The 17545-nt window shown below is 37.5% G+C and overlaps 1 protein-coding gene across 1 annotated transcript; it reads right to left on the reverse strand.

The window, feature by feature from the left end:
- Positions 1–802: 802 nt before the first annotated feature.
- On the reverse strand, positions 803–7632 carry rpp40 (ribonuclease P/MRP 40 subunit). The gene is made up of 8 exons (XM_060875987.1): positions 7388–7632; positions 4490–4631; positions 4340–4405; positions 3318–3413; positions 3081–3206; positions 1695–1887; positions 1483–1617; positions 803–1358 (listed from the first exon to the last, which is right to left on the reverse strand). Exons 1-8 carry the CDS (start codon positions 7502–7504, stop codon positions 1160–1162), a joined length of 1074 nt encoding a protein of 357 aa, XP_060731970.1. The 5' UTR covers positions 7505–7632; the 3' UTR covers positions 803–1159.
- Between the last annotated feature and the right edge of the window lie 9913 nt (positions 7633–17545).

Consider the following 17545-nt stretch of genomic DNA (forward strand, 5'->3'; position numbering starts at 1 on the left):
ATGAGCAGTGAACCCCATGAGCTGCAAACTGGTTTGTGCATTTATGTATTCAATACTGTGAAAAGTGAAATGTTCAGAAGCAACAGAACCCGATTAACAGCCAGCATAGTATAGAGTTTTTGATAAAAAGTGAAGACAAAGCAGCTTAGAAAGGCAGGCAGGAAAAGACTTGAATGGCTTTGAAAGTAACGTGATGTAGCTTATAGAGTTTAGTAAAAAAGCGTGAAGAGTTTAGTAAAAAGACTGCATTTACACTAGCTCTAATCTCTCTAATCTATACTCCTTGATACTTAATTAAAAACCTTTTATGTTTGCACTACTTGTATTATCCTCTAATTAATATATCATTTGGATTATATTTCCTAATGTGCTGTAAACTAATACAGCACAAGCTTGATCTATCAGTTTATGGTACTAATGGTCTGGTTCTTAATGCACTAGGTGAAAAATACAGTACAAATTGCGTTGTTTAGTGAAATGCTGTTGAATAACATCGGTGCATAGTGCCACTAACTGGGCAGGAGGGTATTGCACTATACCACAGCTGTTGTAGAATGAACCGAGACAATGGAAAAGAGAAAAAAAAAAAATGTTTCCGCTACACAGAGCATAGAGTTGTGATCTTTTACATGAAAAAAAAAAATCTGTGTTCCTCTTGTGGCTTGACCCTGAGCATGACACACAGAGAGAACTTCACATGCCCACCACTGGGTAATAATATATGCTTCTTGTCAGTATAATGTTATAAAATTAATCTCATCTCCTGCTTTACACTACAACCATCTCAATGGGAATAGAATGATAAATACTTTATTAGTGGCAATGTGAAGGCTCCATAAAACCACACTGATTTCCAAAATATAATATTTTTTAAAATCATGAGACAAATAAACCTTGTTGCTTACAATGCTGACCTGAATTTAATTCTTTTCAAACTTAACATGTTATCAATAATGTGTTTGCTTTATAGAAAGATTTTTACTATTATTATGCTGTTTATAATTGCTCAAATACTAATAAAATAAAATATTTTCTCTTTACATTTAACATAAATCTAATTCACATGGATATCAAAAGGTCAGAACATCATTTCCGTATGACAGAAAAATGAAGTAGCATAGAAAAAATAATGTCTTTCTCCAATCCAGGTTATAGTTCTTCAAGGGGGACAGCCATCGTGTGCACCAGTAGCCATGTGCAACCAGTAATCCTGGTTCTTGAAGCAAACAAAATTGTAGAAGTTATCTCCCCCCTTGAGGAAGCCATGTTCTGTTGTTCCCCAGGACACAGGACTATCCACAAAGCCATGCACAGTGAGGGAGACCCAAACTGTAAACTTTGGTGCATCAAAATACCTTCTGGATGATCAGAGAGATTGGGATTGTTTGTGTCACGGTTACATTCATTATAGACATTCTGTTACATAATTCAATATAAAAAGGCACAACAGAGAAACGAACTGCTAAAGCAATTAAATTTTACCTTAGTTCTTGTAGTAGCACAGAGATGTCTTCAGGAGGGATGAGTCCTGTTACTGTGCAAATCAGCGCCTGGCTCACAGAACTGTGTGGCTCCGGACACGTATAAGTGGACAGGAAACTTGTAGCCGAGTTTTCACTGCAACATCATCAATAACACCATCTGCCCAAAGGATGGGATGACATATTCAACAAATAATTCTACACAATACTCACCAACTGATATTCAGGTTGGCTGCCCCCAGCCACTCTAGGAACAGCTCTGGGCTACATGACAGACTCTTTCCCTGAAGATCTGAGGATTGAAGTGATGGGCACAACACATCTCTCAGACTGTGGGTCCTAAGAGTAGGCCTACAGTTCTCGTATGTGTACTGAGACAGGAGAGCCTTCAGATGTCCATCTTGGTCTGAGCATGAGAATGACAAAGATTAGCACACACCCAGTAAGCAATGGCAAGAAGCTTCATACAAGCAATAAAATAGCAGGGCATCAATGATATTATTATGACTTTTTGGATGCACCATACCTCTAATTAATGATACCCTGAGCATAATGACAGTAAAAAATGGGTTACAGTTTTATTTATTTTATTACTTTTTTTAAGTTTTATTACAACTTTAATTGGTGAGGCTGCAAAAAATATTTTTTAAACCACTACCAGTGTAGACACACATTTATATTGTGTCTGTATTCATGTTTGATGCACATGAATTAAAGAACGCTTTGGCTCAATACACTCTGTGATGACACTGTGTCTTGTCCTAAATCTGATTTTTAAAAATTGCAAGCTTCTCCAAATATTGCAGATTTTGATAGATTTTGTATAAATTTCTGCAAATGGAGCCACGGTTTTCTCCAAGGTTGTTCATGACAATGCACGAGCAGCAGGTGTAAAAGGATGCAGTGGATGGCTTCATGTGTGTCAGAGGAAACACCTGCTAGCTGTTGTGTAACGGGGAGAACTAGCTAGTGAGAGAGTAACGACTTAATTAAATACTAAAAGTTTAAACAAAATTCAATGCATGCTATAGAAAAGTGTGTCCTTTGCTGGGTCTTAACTTCCATAACTTGCGGTCAGAAAAAGAAAAAAATATTTGCTGTCATGAGCGAGACAACAATTTCCAAAATGTAACAAAATTTAACACTTGTTATTTTGGCAACTGTGTGCTTCTGTCTTCATTTAAATGAAAATGGGAACCAAAACTGTCAATACAACTAAAAGGGTATAAATATGTATATATATTCTTTACAAGCAAGAAGAAATCTCTTAAATGAAACACTTTTGCAGCCTAGGTTAGGAAGTTGTAGCCTAATGGTTAGAGAGTTTGACTCCTAACCCTAAGGTTGTGGGTTTGAGTCTCGGGCCGGCAATACCACGACTGAGGTGCCCTTGAGCAAGGCACTGAACCCCCCCAACTGCTCCCCGGGCACCGCAGCATAAATGGCTGCCCGCTGCTCCGGTTGTGTGTTCACGGTGTGTTTGTGTTCACTGCTGTGTGTGCACTTTGGATGTGTTAAATGCAGAGAACGAATTCTGAGTATGGGTCACCGTACTTAGCCGTATGTCACGTCACTTATTATTAGATCTAGGATACAAACCTGAATGGCAATCCGTTAAAAGAAAGTCGCTTCTCAGCGGCACTCGTTCTTTCAGACTCATCAGAACTTGCTGGTATCGCTTTGTCCCAGGAACCAAAGATACATCAGTGAGGTCCACAGTTACAACTGCAAGTGTAGAAATATAAAAATAGTCAAAAATGTACATTAAACAATCAGGTGTAGATAGTCTGGATTTATGTTAGACCATTTTAATTAGATGCTGATAAAACTTTTCACCAAATCTCATGGGCTTTCTGTGATTGTATAGAGATGGTTTTCCCTCCAAGCCAAGCTGCTCATACGTGTCCTTATCAAGAGACAATATTAACTTTTCTGAAGAGGAAAAAAAAAAGAATTACTACATAATGCACATGTCCAACACCAAAGCTAAAAGACTGGTCTTTTTGTGTATTAGATAATAATTTATGGCCAGGAATGAAGAGCAAAACATTGTTTTTGTTTCTAATTGTCAAGATTTTTTTAATATTACTTATTTATTACGTTTACACTTATGAATATGTAAACACTAATTACTGTTAAATACTACATTTTAATACTTCCTTCCCAGCTACATTAACCGGCAGTAATATGTTGATAATATGGAAAATATTATACTTATGTAAAATGCTGTTTATGAAATAATTCCATAAAAACACTTTTTGCATAAGCAGCAGAAAACTGCAATACAAAATTCTTTAGATTATTGTATACTTCAACAGGTTATCTTTCATATTGTTGTAAAAGCCACAACCTCAGCAGGAATGTATTAAATGAAGTGGTAGCTCAGTGGTTAAGGTGTTGGACTACTGATTGGAAGGGCACTCCTGGGCCATTGAGCAAGGCCCTTAACCATCAAATGCACAGCTGTATAGAGGAGATAAATGTAAATCGTTTTGGATATGGCATCTACCAAATGCCATAAATGTAAATGACTGAGAAAACCACTGCTTGTTTGAGTTTGGATGAGTCATTTAATGTCATTTTATAGACAGTTTGTGTGCCACCATAGGTCCTAGAGACTTGTAAATATAGATAGTAATCAGAGATTTAGATTAAATAACACCTAAATAACAATCAGCCATTATCTTGCTAAAACCTTTTGAATCTTAATATTTATACCCAATTTACCTTTAAATCATTTTTTAAAATAAAGAAGCAATACTTTGTGTGTTTCACTCAAGTAAATCATGTAAAATACCATCCTGATTCTTTCAAAGTATTGTTTAGACAATGACTAGTCATGTTTTATTTATACTTACTGCTCAATAAAGCAATAACATTGTCTTCATCAAGACGGGTTTTGTAGGAGAGCGAATAAAAGGTGCCTGTGAATACAGAAGGAAAAACATTCAGGACAGATCCAGAACAAAATAAATAACTGACAATGTGGTAAAAGTCTTGGTCTTTACCTTTCTTAATTATTTTGAGCATGTCCTCTTCCAGGAATCTATACACTGGTAGATCCCGCACAAGGTAATATGAACTGAATTTACTGATGACTTTTGCAATGTCAGCAGGCAGTACTCCACATTCAGGTATCAGTAAAGAAACCTGCAAAACAAACTATTTAAGTACAAAACATACCACAGGAAAAGTACAAGAACAAAGCTAGCATTATTTTCATACATAAAAATACAAAACAGATAAAGAGTCACACCGAGTAAACAGCTGGGGTAAAAGTTTGGCTGCCTGGGAGAAACGTTCAGTCAGTCTGTTGAAGTGAATCAGAACTGCAGCGATTCCCCAGTAAAGAGAGAAGTTTAAATTTGAACATTTTTGAAACTTCACAGTTACAAAATCCACAGTCCAATCGTTAGATCAGGTTCACATCACTGTAGCTTTTCACACGTCTGTGTCCAAGAGGTGTATGGCTGTGGTGTTTAAACTCACCTTATTAATACAGGTGTGGTGTTTAAACTCACCTTATTAATACAGGTGTGGTGTTTAAACTCACCTTATTAATACAGGTGTGGTGTTTAAACTCACTTTATTAATACGAGTGTGTTGTTTAAACTCACCTTATTAATACAGGTGTGGTGTTTAAACTCACCTTATTAATACAGGTGTGGTGTTTAAACTCACTTTATTAATACGGGTGTGGTGTTTAAACTCACCTTATTAATTCAGTTTTTTTGTTTAAACTCACCTTATTAATATGGGTGTGGTGTTTAACCCTTGTATTGTCCTCCTATACAAATTAGGAGTGCTGAGTCAACTTGACCTTGTCTGTTTTGACTGCTTATAAAAAATGAAGTATATATGATAGCCTTTTTTTTTTTTTTTACCTTTTTAGGTACCTTTTTACCTAACTTGTCTCCAACATATATTTTGCAAATATATATATATATATATATATATATATATATATATATATATATATATATATATATATATATATATATATATATATATATATATATATATATATTCGGTATAATAAACCTTATTTATATACAAAAATGCCTCATTTTTTAGTAAAAAAAAAACAGAAATTCTGAATTATTTTCACTATAGAGGCACAAATACAGGCTGGTATATTTCAAGGGCAGGAGATTGTTTTGAAACCATTTTGACCATTTTTAATGTCAGCAAATAATAAAACCTGTTTTTTTTACAGGCCAAATTGACTTGAATGATTATAAGTTAAAAATTCTACAATTATCACCATTCTGAGTGTAATATCTATTTTATACTTGTAATATGTATTTTGCCCACCTGATGTCATCTGATCAACCAACAACAGGCCACACACACACTCAAAAACATGCCATAATTTCATTGTGAATAAAACTTTGTTTACCTCCTTATGTTTTTTTTATTATACTTAATTTATGAACGATAAACCTTATGAAATTTTACCATGTTTTGAGTAAAATAAGCAGAAATTATTAAATATTATTTTGGATAACCACTGACTGATAAATGTCAAACATCACTCAGCATATCTCCAGGCCAAAGCTGACTGATGCAACTAAATTCATAAATAAGAGAGGAAACAAATATGATTTGAATATTAAAACACAACGTGTGTGTGTGTGTATGTAAAGACTGTTGGTAGAAGAAGAGAAGATATTGTCCCCAGCTGGACAAATGCATATAACAAGTGTGAAATATTTACAAATGATTGTTTTTGTTTTTTGGAGGCCCAATGAATTGCAATGCCCAATGCTTTTGTGTGTGTGTGTGTGTAAAGCTTGTTGGTAGATCAGATTTTGCCCCCAGCTGGACAAATGCATCTAAATCTAACAAGTGTGAAATATTTACAAATGAGTAGCTTTTGTTTTTTCTGGAGGCCTAATGAATTGCTATGCCCAGTGCTTGTGTGTGTGTGTCTAGCATCATTTCTGTAGATCATATTTTGTCCTCTGCTAGGCAAAGGAATATCAAAAGTGAGAAATATTTACAAATGTGTAGCTTTTTTTTTTTTCTGGAGGCCTAATGAAATGCAATGCCCAATATGTGTGTGTTTGTGTGTGTGTGCATGTGTGTGTATGAGTGTGTGTGTGTGAAATGTTTACAAATGTGTAGCTTTTGTTTTGTCTGGAGGCCAACTGAATTGCAATGCCCAATGCTTTGAACAGTGTTTGACTGTGTGTGTGTGTGTGTGTGTGTGTAGCATCATTTCGGTAGATCATATTTTTCCCTCTGCTAGGCAAAGGCATATCAAAAGTGAGAAATATTTACAAATGTGTAGCTTTTTTCTTTTCTGGAGGCCTAATGAAATGCAATGCCCAATTTGTGTGTGTGTTTGTGTGTGCATGTGTGTGGGGGGTGTGAGTGTGTGTTATGAGTGCGTGTGTTAGTGGACATTTTATGTGTGCATTTTTGTGTCTCAATGTTCATTGCGCTGAAAAGGGCAAAAGTGTGACCTATTGCCCCACTAAATGTGGCAGTATATACTAGTCTGAACACATAGTTCAACGAAAATAGAAAAAATTAATTTTGCTTGCAAAGTGCATAATTTGGAACAATCCTGCTAAATGTCAGGCAAATATGTGGAAGAAAACCCGTTATGACACCTTATTAATACGGGTGTGTTGTTTAAACTCACCTTATTAATACGGGTGTGTTGTTTAAACTCACCTTATTAATACGGGTATGTTGTTTAAACTCACCTTATTAATACGGGTGTGGTGTTTAAACTCACCTTATTAATACAGGTGTGGTGTTTAAACTCACCTTATTAATACGGGTGTGGTGTTTAAACTCACCTTATTAATACGGGTGTGGTGTTTAAACTCACCTTATTAATACAGGTGTGGTGTTTAAACCCACCTTATTAATACAGGTGTGGTGTTTAAACTCACCTTATAGTTGAAGCTGTGTTTAGAAACGTGCGCTTCATGACGTGACGCTTCATTCAAGAAGTTGGATTTTTCACACACTAACAAACTCCTAGGACATTTCTCCAAGTCTGCTGGCATTTTGAACCGAAATAACAAACGTATAAATCAGGTATTTTCATGTATTTTGAGAAATAAACAATGAGCTAGAAAACTGCTGCTGTTCTAATATCTTTTTCGTCGCGTCCGTCATGTCGGTGTCTACACAAAGCTACTGCCACCTAGTGCACTGGGGCAGTGCAGCAAATCCAGATGACAGAAGTTATTAAAAAGAGCTTAATAAAAACAATAGTGACCAAGTTTACCAATATACACTGTGGCTTCACAATCCTTAGAAGAAACAATGCTGTAAATAAAGGTTGAATGACTGGACTGGACATTTGCTCAAAATATTAGGCACTGAACCACACACAAGATCTAACCCTGTAGTTCATGTGGATCCACACCATCAGTAAGATGAATTTCAGCCATATAGTTTGTTGTGATATTGATGCATGGCAAACATCACAGTAAATCATCTTTCAGTTTCTTTACAATCTAAAAAGCGTGTGAACATTTTTGCAACATGGAAATGAAGAACTAGCCCTAAAAGATACTGTAACAATCCCCTAATAAAGCTAAATACTGAAACCTATTTCTTATGCTTATAAAAAAATTCTGATAACATAAAACACATAATTCATGCATAAATTACTTATTAACTCCATTAAGAAACAGTGAAATTTATGAATAATTATGGGAGGCAGGAACATTCAAATACACTAACATGTCACTCTTCATTTTGTAACTGTACATGCAGCTGCTTGACAAAACGACAACTTAACTGGATTCATCTGACTTTTTTTTTTTCTTCTGTCAAACATCATTAAAAATATCAAAACAGAATATTTAATGTGTGTATTCTTATGTGGTCTGGATAAAGGGACCAGCTTTTTGATTTTTCTTTTATATTTAGAATTGTATTTGATTAATATTTCCTCTATAGTCCTCTGTAAGAATATATCCCAGTCATGGTAGACACATTACAGCAATTTTTTAAATAAACAAAATGCTTGTAATATATGCAGTATATATATGCTAAAGTGTTGGAAGTAATGGGACAGTTTATCTGTGAACGAAATACAGTTTCTTCTGTGAAGAAAATGATTGGTACCCTTGGTAAAAATGGACATTAGTGTATAAATGAAAAATAAAACACAATATAAACATTTATATAAACAGTAAATGACAAACAATTAAAAAATGCATAAGAGAGAAAAATATATTTTCTTAAAATCTGTGAAGCATTTTGACACACATGGAATATTTTTAAATATTAAAAATGCAAGCAAAATTGTAGTTAAAAAAAGTTTATCTTGTTTACATTACAAATCAAGCTTTTTAGTCTACACAGGTAGGCAGCAGTTATTACATCATAGAGAATAACATCATTCAGAACCATTAATAGATGTAGGTCATTGATGTTTTTTTCTTCAGAAGACCTGGCCATCTTGATCATGTAACTTTCAGGCATTCTTAAAAATAGCAGGCCATGTTTGTGATGGCTAGACTGTCCAGTAAGACAATGAACCCAAATCACCTCTCCAAGTTAACCAAAGCTTGATTGAGAAATAGTTCTTACATTGTCCTGTAGTGGAATTCCTATTCACTGGAATTAAATCCTATATAAAATCTTTGGTGGGATTTACAGAGAAGGCAATTACAGAGAAGGCAAAAGCACCAGGGCCTTTAAACTTTGCTGAATTGGAGGCTTTTGCAAAGCCAAAAGAAATGAAAATTGCATGTTTTGGTAACAAACGCTAAAGGTGGTTTAAGCTTACTGGGATAAATTTTAGGAGAGTGTGTGTGCTTATTATGCCATTGTTCCATATTTGGCCAGTACTTTGCTGCTAAATATTGGTAAAGGATCATTTAATGTCACTGAGGAAAACTCACTGAGGAATATTTAATAAACCACAAGGGGAGACTTAAATACTTCAGATGTGCTCACAATAACTTTTACTCTTTCTGCTTTCATATGTTTACGTTGCCATTTAGTAGACTAGGACTAGGAAGCTTAATATATGATCAATTTTAAAAGTAATAAATAAGTCGTTTTGATAGCATAACTGGAAGTATTCAAAACTCGGAGAATGGCTCCCTCTGGTGTGAACCGGGAGGAATTGCTGACGAGTTTGTTACACTAGATAGCTCAGGGGTCGGCAACCTTAAACACTCAGAGCCATTTGGACCCGTTTCTCGCAGAAAAAAGACACAGGGAGCTACAAAACCCTTTTGGCATCTAAAATGAAGATAACACTGCATATATCGTTTTTTACCTTTATGGAAAGTATAGATTAAACTGTAGTGTGTTGCATTTATGAAATCAATGAACTGCTACCGAGTAAACAACATTTTATTTCCGCAAGCAAACGAAAATATTTTGAACTAGTTTGAACTAACCTTAACAAAAAAGACGGTGGGTTGAAGGTTACTTTCAAATAAAATGTTCAATATCTAATTGAGTCCTCTTCGTATTCATGACATCAAAATTTTAACTTGCCGCCTGCAGCAAACCAAAAATGCGTCTGCTTCTGCGTCGGATTTCGCAAGTCGGCAGTAGTGATGGCCAGTTCGTGAACGAATCGTTCTTTTGAACCAGTTATTTTTAGTGAACTGGATGAACCGATTCACCAAATCGGACTGATTCGTTCTAAACAGTTCGCGTCTTGAGTCAGCGCTGGTCCACAAGTTACTAAAGTTACCCACTTTCGGTCATGCCTGACAGCCAGTCCGACTCTAAATAAACTAATATCCTGGAGTATATTTAACTCCTGTTTATATTTTTATATTTTATATTTATTTAACTCACTAAACTGAGACATGTTGTGCTGAGAGAACTGTGAGCTTGAGCTTTTGATACTGCGCATGCGTGAATTACTGAACCGATAAATCATCAGTACAGAACTGAGAACTGCTTGTTTCGGACGCGTCCGAGAACCGATGAACTGATACAGCGAATCGTCAGTACACTGAACTGAGAACTGTTTGTTTCGGACATGTCCGAGAACCAATGAGCTGTTGATACAGCGAATCATCAGTACACTGTACTGAGAACTGTTTGTTTCGGACTCGTCCGACATACTGAGAACCGATTAGCTGTTGATAATGCGCATGCGTGAACCTTCAGACTCAATATGTCAGTTAATTTTACTATTGACTGTTGTGCATGTTAGTCTATATTTTTATATGCCGCTTTTTGTAAGTTGATGAAGATTAGTTAGGCCAAAAGTCATTTCAACTCTGGCCCTGGTCCTGGCATGGGCATGGTTGTAGGCCTGCTGTGCTTCCTGGGGGTCTGTGAAAGGTGTCAGGAGAAAAGGCTGGCAGCCATACCCCCTGTCTCCAAGCAAACCACCAGAGAATTCACCTGTCAACACAAAATCTCATCATTACTACCTCATAAACACAGTGATATTCTTGACACAGCCATGATGTAAAAAGTGGACCGCTTTGGCCCGGACATGTTTAATCTACATCACCCCCACTTTCTTTATCACACAAGAACATTCAATGGAGTCAGTGAGCAAGCGACCTTGGGTCCTTTGAAAGGCGCTATATAAATTAAAGTGATTATTATTAGCTCATCTTTTTATTCAATTCCATTTTATTTTATTTATATAGCGCTTTTCACAATTGTGTCATAGCAGCTTTACATTAATAAAAGCAGGAGGACACACAGAAAAATCTGTGGACTAAACCGTAAGATTAAACCGTACTAGTGAGCATAGTAATAATGTAAGGCTTTGATAATTTATCAAAGCCTTATACAGTGTGATGGAGTTACTTTACACAATTTCACTCATATTTGCAGTCCATTTCAATTAAAAATTCAATTGTTTCATAATCAGAGTACAACTGCGTTTTTGGAGATGTGAATTAACTATTTGGATTGTAACTGTGATGTTTCAGCGGAGCGGTGAGTGTGTAATTGTGCACCACTTACGCATTCAGGTGGTCTGCAAAACTTTGCTATGCTTTTTCTCTTTGCAGTGTTGCCTTTCTTCTTAATTATTTCTTTTACCTCTTCGTATGCCTCCATGAGGATTTGTGCTTCCGACGGGGAAAAGTACGCCGCTCTAGTTGCCATGGTGAATCAGTGAATCTGTGATCGGTGGCAGGTCTATTTGAGTGAGCCATGAGCGCGCACATATCCAGGATTGGTTTCAGCTGGCTTGATGAATCCGTGTCTGCTCATCCTGACTTAGTCTTTGTGCAACCAATTAAGCCTGGACACACTTGTTTTGGATTCATTGAGCTCAGCTCAGTCATTTATCCTGGATGTCTTAATTCTACTTTTGTGCAACAAGCCCCTGGTCTAAAAACCTTAAACAAGTTAATATCAATATGGGAGACTGACACTCAATCCAGTGGCTCACCCCCTTTTTACTCAAAAGCCCAGTGGGGACTTAAATAAGACAACGTTCTGACAGAGCGATAGCAGTGCAATAACATGCGCCGGCCAGTGCCTTTCCCTTGGCTCCCTGTAGGACCAGGCAGGCTAAACCCTGTGATGGGGGGGTCATTGTATACTTCCAAAAACCTAACCCTAACCCCAACCCTAACAACAACCCTAATCCTAACCCCAAAACCCAACCATTATCTTAACCCAACCCTAACCCCAATTTCACTTCATCCAAAGGGGATCTTGAAGGCCTGTAAGGAAAAGGAAATAAACATAATTAGATTAAGACAAATAAACCACCTAGGGAGGAAAGAGTCTCTTAGATGCACCCGTGCACAAAAGATCCATTTGGATATTCTATTAAAAAACATCTTTTTTAAACCTAATCCTAAACCCAACCCTAACCCTAGGTCATTGTATACTTCCAAAAACCCAGCCCTAATCCCAACCCTAACCCTTGTGGATAGCTGGAGGTAGGCCAGTGCACAACGCAGGCTCCGGGTTGATTCAGGACCGAGTCAAACCAAAAACCCCTACATCCAACCCTTACCCCAACACCTTAACCCAACCCTAACCCTAATCCATAACCCAACCTTAAACCTAATCCCAACCTCTATTCCCTATCCCCATGGGCCTGGACCAGGGCCTCGGTCATTTCCCCTAATCCTAACCCTAACCCAATAACATTAGGTGACCTGCTCAGCCCAGTGGCTCACCTCCTCTTCATTCAGCATCAAAGGCCCAGTTGGGAACACGAATAGAAAGAGTTCTGCCAGAGCGATAGCAGTGCAATAACATGCGCGGGCCAGTGCCCTATCCTTGGCTTCCTATCTAACCATGTAGGCTTCCATGTAGGCTTTCTCTGTAGGCTAACCCTAACCCTAACCCAGTGATGGCCAATGAAAATGAAATGATACCATTTTATTCTGTATGTGTAAGAACATGTCAAAAACCATGGACTATAACTTCACTCAGCTTATGACATTTGTGTACAAACATACATTGGAATGTATGTATGTATGTATTGGAATGTGAATTATATTCACTGCTTCTTATCATAAGTACTGCGTTATCAGGACTGTCAGTCATCAAATCATCTGTATATTACACACTACTGCTGCTGTATATTGCACAAAAAGCATAATATTGCTCAATATTGTTATTTGCACTCCCACACTTTATGTACATACCTGAGCGTTCATATTCTATATTCATATTTTACATATTTTATTCATTCTATATTCATATTTTATACTCATTCTATCTATATTGTATCTCATCGTCTGCATTGTTTTCTTGTATAGTATATTGTTTTATGTCTGTACCTTTGAGAGTCACAAACTGCTGGAACCAAATTCCTTGTGTGTGTCAACACACTTGGCCAATAAATCTGATTCTGATTCTGATTGGAGACTGAAGTGTTAGCAAGTTTTCATTTTATTCATGTCATTGTATTAGCAACTTTTCATTCTGTTTTCACACAATTTTTTTTTATAAATTAAACAGACTATTTTGTATAGATACGGCAGGCATTTCTGAAGGTTTCCTTGTCACACACACAGGTTTGGCCTGCCTTGGAGAATCGAGCTGAAGAACTGTGAAAATCTCAATGAGGGGAATAACACCTCGGGACTTGCACCAGAAAATAAAGTCAGTAATTCTAGTGTTAGGGATGGCATTAGGGTTATGGACCCCAGACCTTGGTCTTAGTCAGACTGAAACACATTGGACATGGGCCTGCCTGGCATTCCACCCCGATCATCCCATGTGTCCCTTCTCATTAAGACCCCATGGGTGTTGTGAGCCTAGCATCCCGATCTATTTTCTTTCTACCCTTCGTCGGGCATTACAAGTCCATTTTTTATTGTGTTCAAGCACCATGCATTTCAGTTCCCTCAAACCATGTTTGCAAAAGTGCTTGACAACCAAAGTATGTATGTCCCTCCTTTTATACTGTACTTTTAATACTGTAGTTATGTTGCATCATTCTGGTGGACAAAGTATTTACAGTTTCACCTACATACTGTAATTTGCATTTATTGCGTAAACACAATTAGGGACCCTTGGATAGAATGTGTCCCCAATTGTGAAGACCTCCTTGGTTCGGGGGTTGGAGATGTCCCGTTTCGGACAGAACTGAGACTATATTTTGTTCTTCCTTTCATGTTGCTGAGGTGCGGTTAGGGTTAGGGTTTTGAAAAGTACAATGACTTCCCCATCACAAACCGAAGCCTGCGTGGTTTGATAGGAAGCCAAGGATAGGGCACTGGCCGGCGCATGTTATTGCACTGCTATCGTTGTTGGGGCTTAGGTTTGGGGCTGGGGATTAGGGGTTGGGATTAAAGTTAGGGTTGGGGTTAGTGCTTAGGGTTGGGGATTAGGGGTTGGGATTAAAGTTAGGGTTGGGGTTGGGGCTTAGGGTTGGGTTTTAGGGTTAGGTTTAGGGTTGGGGGTTGAGGACAAGAAGCCAGGATGGGGTAGGGAAATTTTTTTAGTCTCTGGCAAAAATAAAGGTTAAAACCAGGAAAAAATACAACTAAAATAATTTTTTAAAGGGAAACTTGGGAAAGAAAAATCAGGATAGAGCGAAGGGAAACAAAAGGGCTGTATACAGATCAAAAAAGAGAAGTCCATAGACACTACAAGCTGGGATCCCCAAGTGCTAATAATTTTAAGTGCTATTTAGTGCAAAGTGCTAACCAAGAAACCAGAATCTGTGAATCCACACTAGACTACTTGTAATTCCAATCCCCATCAAAGAAAGAGAAAGAAAAGAAAGAAAGAATTATTATATCAAGCATTCCATACTGGCCACCCCAGGACTTGAACCCTGGTCCTCAGATCCCCAGCCAAACGCAACACCTTATCCACATATCCACCTCCACCCTAACGGTTTGGGTTTAGGATTGAGGTTAAGGTTAGGGGTTGAGGTTAGGGGTTGAGGACAAGAAGCCATGATGGGGTAGGGAATTTTTTTAGTCTCTGGCAAAAATAAAGGTTAAAACCAGGAAAAAATACAACTAAAATAAATTTTTAAGGGGGACCTTGGGAAAGGAAAATCAGGATAGAGTGAAGGAAGACAAAAGGGCTGTATACAGATCGAAAAAGAGAAGTCCATAGACACTGATATCTGGGATCCCCAAGTACAATAACTTGCTTGTCCAAGTGATAAGTGCTGTTAAGTGCTAATAATTTTAAGTGCTATTTAGTACAAAGTGCTAATCAAGAAACCACAATCTGTGAATCCACACTAGGCTACTTGTAATTCCTATCCACACAAAAAGCAGACATCAGTCATTCATACCTCGTTCCCAACCTCAAAGCATCCACTGACCTCCCTATCTGTTACAACCAGAAAGAAATAACTTTCTCCCCAGGTTATCCACTGTGGCAGCTGGCAGAGGTGGGGAGTGAACCCCTAATCACCTGCATCCCAGCTAAGGTTCTTAACCTCTTGTGCCACCTACACACTTACAAACAGCCATATAATCGTCCCTACATTCATATCCCCATTTTGCTGCTGGAAAGCGCGCATGTCATTTCGTGCACGCATATGAATGCATGTTCACGCGCGGCGCGGTTATCGAGCTGCCGTTTATGAACACAGGTGTTTATTCAGGCGAATGTTCACGCAATAAATTGTTGTGACAGACAGGCCAAGAGATGCACTGGCAGCACTGCACAGCTAATTTAGCTAGTCAGATAGAGACTAGAGACAGAATCACATCAACTTAACTTTACTGTTATTTGCTCTTGCTGACATCAAACTTGAAGAGAACACAAGTTTAACTGATTGCTGTTCTTGCGTTTCACTCTCATTTTGTCTTTTTTCTCTTTTCATGGCCAGATGGATAGCTCTGCTTCATATTGTCATCTATACAGTAAACACGTGCTGTAAAATGAGGCGGGGCCTTGCATTATTTGCGTGGCCCTACGCAACTTGCATAGTGAGCGTATAGGGCCAATCGGCTCTGTCTGTGTAACTGAAATGTGTGCAATGAATGAGGTGTTTCAACATCGCTTCCTCTTTAAAAAAGGGTAGGAGACTGAAGAAAACCTGCTCCCAACCAGGGTAGGTTCACAGAGTAAGTTACTGTTACTATGGTAACTGACTCTGAGTATAAGTTAGCTCTCTTTAAGAAACAGGCTTAACTTAACCTGCTTTCTCGGGTTTAACCTCCCTTTCTGAAATGGAAAACCCAGAGTTTCCCTCATTTCAGGGTTAAAAAAGAGTTTTCACTTAACCTCCTTTCTGAAACAGGCCCCTGATGACTATTGGATCGTTCTCTGTCACAGACACAGTTCAAAACCCAAACCCACAGATTTATAAATGGCGCGTGTACACACACACACCCCACTCAAAAACATGGCATAATTTCTTGTGAATAAAACCTCCTTTACACCTCTTATGTTTTTTATTACATTTAATTTAGAAACAATAAACCTCATGAAATTGTGCCATGTTTTTGAGTAAAATAAGCAGAAATGATGAAATATTATTTTGGATAACGACTGGCTGGTGTATGTCAAACATTATTCAGCACAACCCCAGGTCAAAGCTGACTGATGCAACTAAATTCATAACTGAGAGAGGAAACAAATCTGATTTGAATATGAAAACATGTGTGAGTGTGTGCGTTTTGGGTGTGTTATTGGACGTTTTTGTGTCTGTTTGTATGTTCATTAAGCTGAAAAGGGCAAAAGTCTAACCCATTGCCCCACTAAATATGAACACAGGAGGTACTAAATTATTTTACGAAACACATAGTTCAATGAAAATAGACAAAATTAATTTTACATGAAAAGTGCATAATTTGGAACAATCCTGGTGATTTTCAGGCAAATATGTGGAAGGAAACCCAAGTTATGACACAATAACCCTTTAAAGCCGAGTCAAATTGACATTAATCTTCAAATTAAACTTCTTGTGCTCAATGTGTGTGTTTTACGAGCAAGAGGCTCACAGCATCCTCCAGTCTGAGGTCAATGAGATGAAAAAGATCCATCACTCAGTGGGTGGAGAAGAACAGTGAGAGGAAGAAGACTCTGATACACAAGGTAAACAGGAATCTGTGTGTGTGTGTGTGTGTGTGTGTGAGAACTTGTTGCATCACATGAACACGGTGTTGTACATGTGACAGATGTTGACAGGGACGTGTTCAAAGTCAGGTGTATAAGTGACTAGCACATAGAAATTGTAGTTCCAGCCTGAAGAAACATTGCACTAAGAGACTCACAATTTAACTAAAACTTTAATTTTTTTTTATCTTCAATGTTTAACGATTAACATGATATTTACATAACATAACTCAAAACATAAACGGAACAAAACTCAAACAATCTTCTATAATGTATTGTATAAAATAATATACAACAATACACTTGAACAAAACAATAACAATAAACATAACTTATCTATATGATTAACATGGAACAACTCAAAAGGGGAACACCACAACTCAAAAGGGAAACACCACAACTCAAAAGGGGAACACCACAACTCAAAAGGGGAACAACACAGACAAGGACAATCACAATGTTGCTAATGATGTTTAGCATCCTGCGGTTTCCCACAATGTTCAGATCTGTGCTGATAGGGGATAAGAAAAAAGAAAGAAAGCAAGTCCATAAATCAGATGTTCCTTCTGAAAACATTAACAGCCAGAACATATCTGGAA

The sequence above is a fragment of the Tachysurus vachellii genome, chromosome 1, assembly GCF_030014155.1.
Source record: "Tachysurus vachellii isolate PV-2020 chromosome 1, HZAU_Pvac_v1, whole genome shotgun sequence".
Lineage (NCBI taxonomy): Eukaryota > Metazoa > Chordata > Actinopteri > Siluriformes > Bagridae > Tachysurus > Tachysurus vachellii.